General features: G+C 38.9%; 1 protein-coding gene across 2 annotated transcripts in view; it reads left to right on the plus strand.

The window, feature by feature from the left end:
* Nucleotides 1–14,292, plus strand: part of dop (microtubule-associated serine/threonine (MAST) protein kinase dop) — a 578,024-nt gene that overhangs the window by 255,180 nt on the left and 308,552 nt on the right. For both annotated transcript variants that reach the window (XM_067141035.2, XM_068226223.1), the window contains exon 13: nucleotides 8,498–8,568. In XM_067141035.2, coding sequence (XP_066997136.2) covers nucleotides 8,498–8,568 — 71 coding nt within the window. The remainder of the gene's footprint in view (nucleotides 1–8,497; nucleotides 8,569–14,292) is intronic.

Raw genomic sequence — 14,292 nt, forward strand, 5'->3', positions numbered from 1 at the left:
TGGTGTTTAGCTAGATGCGGTGTGTGTGCCAAACATTAGTCATCAGTCGTCTTCCTACACATTACACAAATTTGGCTAAACATGAACCTGGCTTGCACACAGATAAGAATATTTCTTTCGGTGGAAATAAAATCTTGTAATATTATCGAGACTAAAACGATGCCACCATACGAGGAAGTGTAGCTTTGATTACAGTGTTGTTACGGTGAATGTAATCTAAGTAGCATTGGCAAAGTGGAGATGAAACTATAGTATTTTGTAACCGGATGATTTGTATGAGCCATAAAGATGTAGCTTGCATTCTGCAGATTGTGAGTTCGAAACAGACCATCGGCAGCCCTGAAGATTGTTTTCCCTAGTTTCCCTAGTTTTATACCAGGCAAATACTGTGGCTGTTGTTATGGCCATGGTTCTTCCTTCTAAGTCCTTGCCTTTTCCTATCACATAGTTGCCGAAAAATTATTTGAATTAGCACGACATGTATTCGAAAAGAAAAACACAGTCTACTTTGTAGTGTCACTGTTAGGTGTGCTTACTTGTCAGTAAAGATATATAATATATATATAATTGAATTCCTCCCACTTGATGTATGTGGCAGCCCTCTGATGATTGGGACAAGTTATTCTGATATGGATATTATCTCTTGAAAAACAAAATCGTATTTTAAACTGTACCTCCCCATACATTTCTATTGAATTACTGTACTTTGAATTCGCGGTGGATGATGCATAGGAGGCCATCGGATTTAAGTTCTTCTCGGAATCATCTCAACATGCTAATATAAATTATGTTTCATAGTCTTCACAGGTACGAATATTGCTTTCAGTGGAAATAAAATCCTGTAATATTATCGAGACTAAAGTGTCGCCACCATACCTCTGCTTGCAATTCACTCCTAAAATTTGAGGTTAAAATATGCTTGCATCCTGTTGGAAGAAACTTGATATAATTTTCTTGCTGCTTTAGATAATGAACCATTCTTACAGACGGTCCAGACATTAAGATGCTGGAAAAAACACTTCAGCCTTCATTTAAATCGAAGCTCAACTTCTGCCGAAGACTTCCTCCAACATGTGCCACAACATCCTCTGCAGCTGTGGATGGCAGTCCAACCAACCTTCCATGAATTCACCAAAGCCCTCGAAAAGTATGAAACCAAGGAAATTCTCCCGGACCAGATAACATCCCTCCGGAACTTGTTTGAAGTGAAGGACTATCTTTGAAGACCAGGATTTTCTCCCTGATTCTTGTAATTTGGGAAACACAGAAGGTACCTGCCAACATGAAAAATGCCACCATAGTAACCATTTTCAAGAAAGGTAATAGAGGTATCTGTGGCAATTATCGTGGCATTTCCCTACTGTCCATAGCAGGAAGAGTTCTGGCAAAGGTTCTGTTGAACTGTCTTCAGACTGTCGCTGAAATGGTACTGCCTGAGTCTCACTGTGGGTTTCGTGTCTCAGGAGGTACATTGACACGATCTTTCATGCTAGACAAATCTAAGAGAAATGCAGACAGAACAACAAATCCTGCTTCTTTTAGTATTTTACGATCTGGAAAAGTCCTCTGATTCACCAGGCGAGTTGGCCGTGTGGTTTGGAGAGCGCAGATTTGAGCTCGCATCCGGGAGATAGTGATCAGCCCTCCAGATGGTTTTCCGTGGTTTCCCATTTTCACACCAGGAAAATGTTGGGGTTGTACCTTAAGGCCACAGCCGCTTCCTTCCCACTCCTAGGCCTTTCCTGTCCTATCGTCGCCATAATACCTATCTGTGTCGGTGCGACCTAAAGAAAAAAAAAAAGTCCTTTGATTCTGTTCCTAGAGAAGGTATGTGGATGGCATTGTGGCGTGTTATCTGTCCTGACCGTTTTGTAGGTTTAATCCTGGCTCTTCATGATGGCATGGTTGGACGAGTTCTTCACATGAATGAGCTATGAGAAGAATTCTCTATCACAAATGGGCTTAAGTAAGGCTGCGTGCTTGCCCCCACCCTTTTCACCCTGTACTTGGCGGCCTTGCTTAACGAGACTTCTACTATCGACCATGCAGGTGCGGAAATTAAGTTTCTGTATGTTGGCAGACTGTTCAACCAAAACAGGCTCCATTCTCAGAGATTGGCTCATAATACTCGCATAATGGAGTTTCAATATGCTGATGAGAACACAACACCAGCCCTCACACCTGAGGAACTTCAAACGTCCATCAACTGTTTTCAGTAAGTTTATAAATGATTTGGTCTGACCATCAACACCCATAAGATTGAAGTACTTGCACAGCTGGCACATCTCGTGAACTGGTTGACTAGTTCACCTACTGTGGTAGTATTCTAACTACATGCTGCAACTCAGAAAAGGACATGGAAAATAGAATATGCTCTGCCCATGCAGCTTACAACCACCTCTCCCACAGAGCTTTTTTGAATAAGGATCTCAAAATATATACCAAACTAATTGTGTACCGAGCTGTAGTCATAACATCATTACTGTATGGATGTGAAACCTGGACGCTTTACTGTCATAACGTAAAGAAACTGGAATGCTTCCATCAGCAGAAACTTAGATCCATCATGAACATCGAATGGGATGACTTCATAAGCAATGTGTCAGTTCTTGACAAGGCGCATATGAACAGCATAGAAACCTTCATCATCACTCATCGGCTTAGATGGGTTGGTCACATCCAGTGTATGAATGATAGCAGACTGCGTAAACAACTTTTGTACGGTGAGATTGGTCATGGAAAAAGGCCTCAAGCTGCTCCTTTGACATGTTATAAAGACCAGCTTAAGAATACCCCTATCAGTAGCACCAACATAAATGTTAACACCTGGGCAACAACTGCACAAAACTGTGTTCTTTGGCGCACAGCTATTGCAGAAGGTGTCTCACAGTTTGATACTGCACGTCACAGACAAGAAATTGAAACCCACGAAAAGCGGAAATTACGTCAGATCCAACCGCGTCCTCCACCCACCTTTAGATGCGACTTTGTGTTTACATGTTTCGTACGAAGATTGGCTTGATCAGTTATCAGCGACATCTCCACAGAGCCGACAGACTATAAGAAGAATTGCAGGAGAACAACATATTCTCGGATACGAGTAGCAACCGACAAAATGATGACCTGCACTTCTCGTGTCTTGATGTTTCCTTCACCCAAAACTTAGAATTAACATAGTGAAATACCATTTTGGGTAAATACAATAGCAGGTGATCCTGTGAAGAGCACAAATTTTGAAAGACTTAAAGTTTGTGCATCAACTCCTCGCAGTCTGCAAATATATCGCCCCACAATGCACCTTCTCCCTTTACCTTTTTATCCATTGTAGTGTCTATATGTATCAGTATGTCATGAAATGCTAACAACTTTCCTGTCCTATCATCGCCATAAGACCTATCTGTGTCGCTGCGACGTAAAGCAAAAAAAAAAAAAAAATTGTAATATAATATAATGGAACCTTATAGAAGTTCTAGCGTTTGATGATCTACTCGCCCTGCAGTGAATTATTAATCGTTCAATATATTTTTTGCACTTCAAAAAGATCTATCGCAAGTAGGGTTTTCATGCATTGTTGCTTAAAAACTTGAATTTGAACTACTCCATCCTTCATTTCTCATTATTGCCAATAAATACTACCCACACTCAAAAAAATACTGCAGATTGCACACTGTCATCCCCTTTACAGTAAATACTGTGTTAAATAAGTGGAAGAGTTTTTATGTTGTTTTTTTTTATATAAGAAATTTTGCCTTACTAAATATAGCAGTATGCTACGCCAGTAATTAATATCCTTTTAAGGAAGTGTATTATGTGGTCAGTACAACTGAGTCTGCAGCCATTGGTCATCATTTACTAGTTTGATTACATACTACAATCCATCAGATTTTAAGATTTTAACTTTAGCCAAGTATTACATTTGTTTATCTGGAACTAGTCTGCAAAAGACTTCTTTATCCGGAATTTTAAATTGTGCAGTTTGTGACCATATATTTTATATTATGTTTCTAATATTAGCCAATAGATGTCGGGAACATATACACAAGGCCCTTAGACTTAACATGGGGATTTGGAATGAAAGGAAGAAAGCTTTTGCTACTAAATGCATTTTCCATGATAATGTTTTTTTTTTCAGAAGTTTGTTGTCATTGTGAATGTTGGTGTTTTACCTCATTTAGACATTATATCCCCTTTAAAAAAAATCAAAACTAGTGTAAAATAGTCATAATTACTAAATAGTATTGATGAATACTGAAAATTTAGTAGTAATGAGTGAAAAGTGAGAAAAGTGAAGTTGATGATAGTGAGTGTTAGAACAACATAAGTGACAGGGCAGATTCAGACAGTGAAATACCTAGGTATTATGAGTGGGATTAATCATCAGAATTTGACAGAAAGCCAGTGATAGTGATAGGGAAATGAAGGAACGGTACGAGGTTACAAAAATAGGATTCAGGACTATAAACAATTTAGTGTACAACATAAATAAAAGTTTCAGTTTGCGTCCCATTTTGACATGCATGCTGTACTGTGCATATTGATTAATGAATTTCTGAATTTCAATAATTATACTGTAGTATTAGTGATAATGAATTATGAAGTAGTTAAGAAAGTGAATTACGACTAAGTTTTGTGGATGTAGAATAAATATAGTATTTTGTGACGTTAGTCAAAACTACTAGTATGTTTGTGCCACTTTTGCATGAAAACAATGAAAACAGGCAGGTGAGTATTTATTTCTCCAAGACAAAATTTAAACCTGCAATCTATTCTAATGAAATTCTGTATCAATTACTTATTTAACTACGTATGTTTTCGGAGTGTTCGCGTGTGTTAACAATAAAATTATAATCACAAAAATCAATTACGCTCACAAGCAAAAACGTAATTTGATTGTCAGTATTACTAAGATCATTTTTGTGATAATCAAATGCATCCATTAAGCAGAGAAATATTTTTCCAAAATTTTCAGGGGAAAATTGGGGTGTGTCCATTGTGCGGTGGCATCCATTATGCAAATAAATACAGTAATATCACTGTTAGTTGGAGACAGTCTGTTAAATCTCAAGTCATCAATTATCTTACACGACAGTCTGTAATACTCTGTTACAGGATGTAGCAAACTCTCTTTCCGGTAAAATAACGAGGTAGATTACTACAACAGAGTTGTGACCGAGAATTTTTCAAGTATGTTTAAAAACTAGAAAGCAATACGTCAAAGAATTCTTAACGGCAGCTATGTAAGTATACAGTAGTTGGCACTAAATGTGAGCGTCCCTGGAAGTTATGGTTGCTTGCTAGATGTACAGGGGTCGGATAAGACTTGCAACATGGCCTTGCTGAGTTACGTTATATTTCATTGTTCCTTTCTGGGAATTTAATTTTTGAACTGTATGACTGTCTAAAAAGTTCAGATCAAGTCTGATCATACAATATAGGCTCCTGGCACTAAAAGGTTTAAATGAAGCACATAATATCACTAGATAGCAGAGAATCCGTTTTGATATTTCAGACTGCAAGATATCATTACTGTACTTTGATATTGAAATACAACCTGTGACAATAAAGTTCAGTGAATGAAGTCAGAACGCTCGATCCGGCAATACTGACGACACTCAACACTGCACCTGCGTAGCAGCATGTTTTGACCACCTGCTCCCAACGTTGTTCAGTTTAGCATCGTGTGTGTGCTGTATAAGACCTGTTTGACACAGTGCGTGTTTAGTACGTTGGTTCTGAACTGCGAACAGGGGCATGAACGACCAAAAGATCAATGTACAGTTTTGTTTTAAGCTTGGCAAGACACCAAAAGAAACGCTGGTCCGTGTTTATGAAGTTCAAGCACTGTCCTTGAAGTGTGTGTACGAGTGGTTCGCCTGTTTTCGAGGAGACCGGGAAAGTGTTTCTGACAGCCCCCGTAGTGGAAGACCGGCGACCGCCGTCAGTGACAAAAACATTGAGAAGGTGAGGACATTAATCACAAATGATTGGTAATTAATTGTGCGCATGATAGCGGATGAACTGCAGATTAACCATGAATTTGTGGATCCAACGAAATGTGACGAGGCTTTTGAACACCATTCTAAAGGAAGCCTTCTTGCAAAGTTTCCAGGACATGTATCGCCGATCTCAGCAATGCATAGTTGTGGGAGGGGACTATTTCGAAGGACAGTAGAGTCACTGTCATGCATTGTTCATCTATGTTGATAATACATGACTATTCACCAAACATTATTGTCACAGGTTGTATATAGACTGATGGATGATATCCTGTGATACATTACAGGTTACATTGGAAAATTTGTCCAAAATTGCAGAAGGGATTGTAAAATACCTGGAAATTTTGCAAGGAATATGTGAATAACATGAGAATTCATGGAGCGGGGGGTGGGGGTAGCAAAATTGTAAAATAGCTATAATTGATGGTATGTACGACTAAGACATTCGCAAATTGTGTAATAGACATTAAAAACTCTTATATTGCTTCTGCCTTACTATTTATAGGCCTAAGAATTTGTGAAAACCCTTTCATGAAAATAGGAGGTCCCTAAAAATTACCCATCTTTTATGAAAACAGGTCAGCGTATACTTGCATATTAACAGAATTTATTCTTTTGGTTGAACTTGTGATAAGACTTCCATTTCTAGTGAAGCCAAAGTTTTTTTTTTTTTTTTTTGCTATGGGCTTTACGTCGCACCGACACAGATAGGTCTTATGGCGACGATGGGATAGGAAAGGCCTAGGAGTTGGAAGGAAGCGGCCGTGGCCTTAATTGAGGTACAGCCCCAGCATTTGCCTGGTGTGAAAATGGGAAACCACGGAAAACCATCTTCAGGGCTGCCGATAGTGGGATTCGAACCTACTATCTCCCGGATGCAAGCTCACAGCCACGCGCCTCTACGCGCACGGCCAACTCGCCCGGTAAGCCAAAGTTTCTATGGTATTATAATCCTATATCATTGCTTAGGCTAAGTACTGTTTGTCATTTCTATATCATTTTCAGTGACTGTTAATATTAGAATACACAGTGTGTATCAGAACTATATCGACAAAAAAAAAATCAGGGATGCTCCCTGTGTTATGTTAAGAACAATGCCGCAGTCGGATTGGCGGAGAAAATTTTTCTTTTTGAGAAAATGTGGTTACTATGTTACTTCCGTGAGCGCGATTCAAATTGACGAACTCGCCATATTTGCTGTGCCAGAACACAAGCTGCCGCTGTGCTTCAGGGAAGAGAAAGGGATGGAGGGGAAATGGGGTGTATGATAGAGACAGAGACAATGCTCCGCACATATGCACAAGTTTCCTCATTTGACTCGCACAGGATTGTCCTTGTCTCTTGCAGGCAATATCCACAGTTTGTTTATTAAAGAGCCGCAACTGCACACACAGTACAAGTACACACCGTAATTAAGACACACTTGTCAGTCAAGGAATGCACCAGATTGTTTCTCCACTCGTCAATTGGTCGCAGTAACATTCTTTATTACTAAACGAGTTGGCCATGCGGTTAGGGGCGCGCGGCTGTGAGCTTGCATCCAGGAGATGGCGGGTTCGAATCCCACTGTCGGGAGCCTTGAATATGGTTTTCCGTGGTTTCCCATTTTCACACCAGGCAAATGCTGGGGCTGTACCTTAATTAAGGCCACGGCCGCTTCCTTCCAACTCCTAGGCCTTTCCTATCCCATCATCGCCTTAAGACCTATCTGTGTTGGTGCGACGTAAAGCCCCTAGCAAAAGAAAAAAAAAAATCTTTACTTTTTAACATGCTGCTCAAAGATGCAACACTTCCACCCCCATGATTGTGTATTCCTTCATTCACAACATGTTAAATGGAATGAAATACTGAAGGAAGGTAACAGTACACCCAATGGTTTCATTACAGTAGCTGTTCAATATGCCTCCCTCCTTCTTCGATGCACAGTTCACAACGGTGTAGTAGTGACATTTTTACTCTATTCAGGATGTGTGGTGTGTCACAAACGACCTGGAAAGCTGCCTGTATTCTTGGTACAAGTTCATCTTCTCTTTCTATGGGGTTCGCATAGTAGTCAATTTGTGCAGAACAAACTGTACACTGCGTAGTGGGACTGGGAAAGTCACTATGTGAAACGAATGAGAAACTTGTGCATTTGCACTGAGGGTTACCTCGGCCTCCTACTCTCTTCCCTTTTCTTCCCTTCTCTTCCCTCCTCTGATGCACAGCAACAGGCAGTGGTTGGCTCTCTGGCATAGCAAATACAGCAAGTTCGTCAGTTTGAATCGTGTGCCCGGAAGTAACAAAATAACCTCACTTCCTCGAAAAGAAAATTTTTCTCCACCAATCCGATTGCACCACCATTCATAACATAACACAAAGAGCAACTCTGATTTCTTTTGTCGGTATTTTTCTGATACAGCCTGTATTATTTTCCAAAATTGATAAGTTTTGATGAGAAATAATGTTTTCAACGTCATATCCTGTGTAATATATCTTAGAATAAATACTTGTATTTTCAGCTTGCTCATTACAGCACTTGGCCACATCAAACTAACAGACTTTGGATTGAGTAAAATGGGTCTCATGTCATGTAAGTATTTTTCATTATTAAACTATAATGTAATAACCTATGAACATGGAGGAAAGGTAGCTTTCTGTCTTGACGAGCATTATAGCCGAATGGCATAGTCACTGGTTAGTCTCGTAAGGCAGCTGTGGTTCAAATGTCAGCCGGTGGGTGTGGAAATTTTGAAATTCAGGCCCATGAGGTTCACATTTCATGTAAAATTGGAGGTCAGATGACTTATGATCACGATGTGAACTGTCATGTTAAAACTCAAGCTAACTTTCTTTATTTGATGTCCGGTTTTTTATCTTCATTGCATTGGACCTGGCTGTCGTGTGCCATAGTCAAAAACTCCCGAGTACCGTCTCCCTCATCCTACAAGATGGCGAGCAGTCAGCAGACCTCATCATCCATTTTATGAGGGATAGTGGGTTGTTTTATCGTATATAAACATAGTATTTCTTATTAGTCTTTATATTATTGTTTAATGTAAGGGAAGCAACCGGAAAGTACCTCGCTCCTCCCTTCTCTAGTACGCCTTTTCAGTGATGCCTAGGCCATCTACGACAGCTGATGGCAGAGCTGTGGAGGATCCAACCAGCCTTAGGGCTGAGGATTGAACATACATATTGGTTGATACATTTTACTACGTTTTATTCTATTGACTCTGTGTTCTTATATTTTAATGTGTTTTTTAATATTAATTTGCATGAGATATTATTGCATTTTAAGGCAATTTCTTATTCTACCATAATCCTTTATCTATTGTGTTACCAGAAATAAGGCATTGCGAATTAGATCCACTGATTATTTTAAACTCACAATCGTTGTTCATCATCATTTGTTTTAAATTCTAGTCAGTGGATATATTTTAAAATTTTCATTATCATATCATGTCATCCAGCTGGTACCATTAGGGACCGATGACATAGGTGTTAGGCCCCTTTAAACAACAAGCATCATCATCTTTGATGTATACTCATACATTTGCTTGTTCCCTTTCATTACATATACAATCAAGAACTTCTGTCGGATTTTTTTATTGTGGACACTCGACCATTGCTATCGGTGGAAATAAAATCTTGTAATATTATTGAGACTAAAGCGATGCCACCGTACGAAGAAGTGTAGCTTTGATTACAGTGTTGTTATGGTGAACGTAATCTAAGTAGCATCGACGAAGTGGAAATGAAACTGTAGTATTTTGTAACCGAATGAGTTGTACAGGCCATAAAGATGTAGCTTGCATTCTGCAGATTGTGAGTTCGAAACAGACCATCAGCAGCCTTAAAGATTGTTTTCCCTAGTTTCCCCAGTTTTACACCAGGCAAATACTGTGTCTGTTGTTATAGCCATGGTTCTTCCTTCTCAGTCCTTGCCTTTTCCTATCACATAGTTGCCGAAAAATTATTTGAATTAGCACGACATGTATTCGAAAAGAAAAACACAATCTACTTTGTAGTGTCACTGTTAGGTGTGCTTACTTGTCAGTAAAGATATATAATATATATAATTGAATTCTTCCCACTTGATGTATGTGACAGCCCTCTGATGATTGGGACAAGGTATTCTGATATGGATATTATCTCTTGAAAAGCAAAATCGTATTTTGAAGTGTACCCCCCCATACATTTCTATTGAATTACTGTACTTTGAATTCGCAGCGGATGATGCATAGGAGGCCGTCGGATTAAAGTTCTTCTCGGAATCATCTCAACATGCTAATATAAATTATGTTTCATAGTCCCCACAGATACGAATATTGCTTTCAGTGGAAATAAAATCCTGTAATATTATCGAGACTAAAGTGATGCCACCGTACCTCTGCGTGTGATTCACTCCTAAAATTTGAGGTTAAAAAATGCTTGCCTCCTGTTGGAAGAAACTTGAAATAATTTTCTTGCTGCATTCTGGAAATTTCCACAGAAATTTTTTGCCGGTGGGGATGTAGGCAGTCTGAAAATTTCCATTTATAATTCCCAGGAAAGGCCCGTGTAGAATTATCAACAAAATGTAAATATCTCAAGATGAGTTCAAACCTGTCCCTTGCCATTGTTTGAGAGAATATATGGTTTTCTAAAAATCCATCCCTGGTGAAATAGCTCTTCATGATGGGTTTCTGACCCCATGAACATTACAAGCCCCAAGAACACGTAAATTTCCTCCACTTCCACTTCCGGGCGCGCAACCTTGTCTTCAAGGGTGTGCCAAATATACACTGTGCCGTGTACCTATTTTTTTCTGTAACAAGTAGGTCAATCACTTTGTCGTTGAAAAATGACAAAAAAGTATCTAAAACAGAAACAAAATGCTTTCTCGTACCTGGCACACCCGTGAAGCGGATCTTTTGTGTGCTCATGATGACATTTACCTGTCGCCAGAACCACTGAACAGCGGACGAAGTTATTACGGCCGAAGCTATTTATTCATCTGCGCTGTCTGCCACTTCTCCAGTAATCTCTTGCTGTGCATAGTCACTGTGCGTATCACTACTGAAAATATCGCTTCCTGATACATCACTTTCACTACCGTCATCTATCAAACTAATAATCTCCATGCCCGTAACAGAATGAGATGGCACAGCCATTCCTCTGCAACCTAGTAACCGTTAGCCTGCGAAGCAAAAAACTATCGGCGCAGTATTTGCTTTCGGTGCTTCCCCTTCATAAGTGGCAAGAATTTTCGAGTTAGATATAGTTACAAAATATTCTCGAGATGGCAGGAAAGGACGTGATACCTTTTAAAGCAAATACGTTGAAACTGAATAGAGCGCATCACATGTTCTATCCCTTATCGATATGATTCAAAAGCAACAGATATCGATCAATTTTGTATTCGTTCTAATTATGAAATGGAGATGGCATGAAAGTACGTAACTTCTCGATTCATAAGGTGAAAACAAATTCCGCGAAGCAGTAGTGATAAGTGAGTAATAGGCATTCTAACTTCCACCTGTACCAGCCCTTTGTGGTATCTCAAACCAGCGGAATGAGTAGAGTCCCATGGACGTGATATGTACGTCGAACCAGCGTGAGTGGTTATTTTTAATAATTGACATGGATGCATGATCGTTGAAAATAACCTTGGAAAATCAGAGAGGATCTTGCCTTCTTGCCTTAAATTGTTACACTGCCTATGGAAGGCCCTAAACTTACCATTTCTAACACTAAATACAACTACACTGTATATAACAAATTCAAGGTTGTCCAACATAAAAGGCCAACAATTAGATAAACATCAAAGTTAATGAAAGAGCAATAGAGAACACAACTTACGTGTTTTTGGTGGTTTCAGAAAGGTCCTAACTGGCCACTTTCAAACACAAGTATATAACTACACTGAGTACAATAACTTCAGGGCAGCCTAATTTGAGTGAAAATATATCTAAATTTTACAGTAAAAAAATAAATTATTCAAGATAAACACTGAGAATGCAGTAAAAGTTCCTATACATGTTGGTATGAGATCACTTAATCAAAAATTGTCCAGACCGGTTCATCAGAGGTTGTCCAAAACTGGTAATTTGCAAAAAGTTTGTTGCTTGTGTGTTTCAAAGTGCATGTCATCTTTGAAAGTGTTTGGAGTAGTATCTTTCCATTGTTGTAAATGTGATTGTACAAACTTGTATTATTATGTGTTTCATTTGCCATTTTTTGCATAAGAATGGGTGGCTTATTCATCCCTGACGTGGGCCTTTCTGTTAGCTTACGTGCTTGTACAGCCAACAGCTGATAAAACAGAGTGTCATATTTGTAGTAATAACTCATGAATGATTGAACGGATAATTACATAACTTACTATCTACAGCAGAGAGATGGCTGAATATGCGTGCCGAGTTTGAATGATTTCTAATGTCAACATTACGAATATTGCATAGTTATCGGATGTATGTCTCGCTCATAATAGTACTGGTGCAGCAGAGTAGTGGTCATTAGGTTCATTAGAAATGAACCACTAGGCCTATTGCAAAATGAGTTGTATCAGGTTTTTTTTTTTTTTGCATTAGGTTGTACAAGATAAATTGTGTTTGAAGTTCATTTTTTATTTTTTATTTGTGGTTGTAGAAAACATTTTCCTGAATTTTGGCTTCTTCCCTAGGAAGAAATTATGTACTTGGAAAACTACTTGTCTGATAGTAATGAAAGTTTTTATACTGGCACATGTATTGGTAGCATAATACTCAAGTTACAAGTTTTTTTTCAAGCACTCAAAAAAATTTCTTATCTTTTAAAGCAACTTTTTCTCAGTCCAGGATAAATGTACAGCAGGAAACTTAGGTTTGTTTTGAAGCACTCAGTCGTGGTTATCAGAAACTACAACCATACAGTGTGATACTGAGTATATGAACAGTAATATTGATGTGTGATTAACAGCAGCTGGGGTGGTTGTTTCCACACCCCTACCATTTTCTAATGTGTTAGCCATATTTGTTTTTGCTATTTTCTATTTTACATAAACCCAAATAAGCTCAGTTGGATTAATCTCGCAATGGGACCCTAGTAACCAGACAAGCTGTACATCTGGTCGACGTCATTTAATTAGTTGTTCCAGCTTCTTCACCAGTGTTTAAATATAAGGCCTGGCATGGACAATCAACTCTGATTTAGTTAGTTTATTAAATAATCATCCTCTCTATAAGTGGTTGTGAAATACTCTTTGATGTTATCAAAGATATAATTTCAAGTTTCAGCCATGACATGTTCAGGATTTTAGTTGAAGGATAGACCATCATATGATATGGAGCTTGATCTATAACAACAGCCGACCTTTGAGGCAGTAAACTCAGGACTTTCGTGAACCATTCTTCATAATGTGTAGAGCTCATTTGATTGTGATAATTTTGCCTATAAAAAAAAAAGTTCTATACCATCAAGTAATCCTCCTTCACTTCCAATGTGTAAAATTATGATTAGTTTCCCAACTCCAGATGGTGTGTTGAATCCTCCATGCCATCCATAAGTTTGCTGAATGTACCCTCTGTATTGATAATAGCTGCCAGCGTTGTTTTCTGAAGCCTCAACCAAGTTTTCATGCTACCGATATTTCATCGTGTAGTTCTGTCTGCACCATATGTTGTCTGCAAAGATCATCTTGTAGCCCTGTGCTTGTAGTTCTGTCATTCTTCTAAGAAAGGTATGTTGGGATGCAGCAACTGTCACAGATTCCATTAGCACTGGTTTTTAACTACTTTCAAAAGCGTTGAAATTGACGTATCAGGAAAATCCATCATATTTCCTAACATTTTCAGGCAGAGTTTTAGATTATGGGGGAATACCTTACTCATGCAAAAAACAGGTTTATTTCTTCGTAACTTGCCCAAAATAAAACAAACAAGTTGGATTTTCGGGTGCCCCGGACTTAACACACTGCTTTCTCCTTGATCTGGGTGACATATTTCCCTCATTGTCTTTTGAAGCAACTCCTACTCTCTTCACTGTCGACAAGGATAATCCAAGACAATCTGCCATTCCCCCCCTCAGTTTGTAAGAAACATATACTGTCGCACTCAAAACCATCGCAACTTCACCCTTTGACTATGATGGTCATGGAGGATCTTGAAGTGATGTGCCCAACATGCAGAACACAGGCACACTAAAAATAGCGTGCAGACAAAGCGAAGCCAACGGCATTACATTTCACAACTGCCCAGGGTGAGAGTTCACATAGGTATCACATTATACGATTGCAGTGGTGGTAGTTTCTCATAATCATGAATGAGAACTTCAAAATGAACCCAAGTTTCCTATT

This window comes from Anabrus simplex, chromosome 2, assembly GCF_040414725.1.
Source record: "Anabrus simplex isolate iqAnaSimp1 chromosome 2, ASM4041472v1, whole genome shotgun sequence".
In the NCBI taxonomy this organism is placed as follows: Eukaryota; Metazoa; Arthropoda; class Insecta; order Orthoptera; family Tettigoniidae; genus Anabrus; species Anabrus simplex.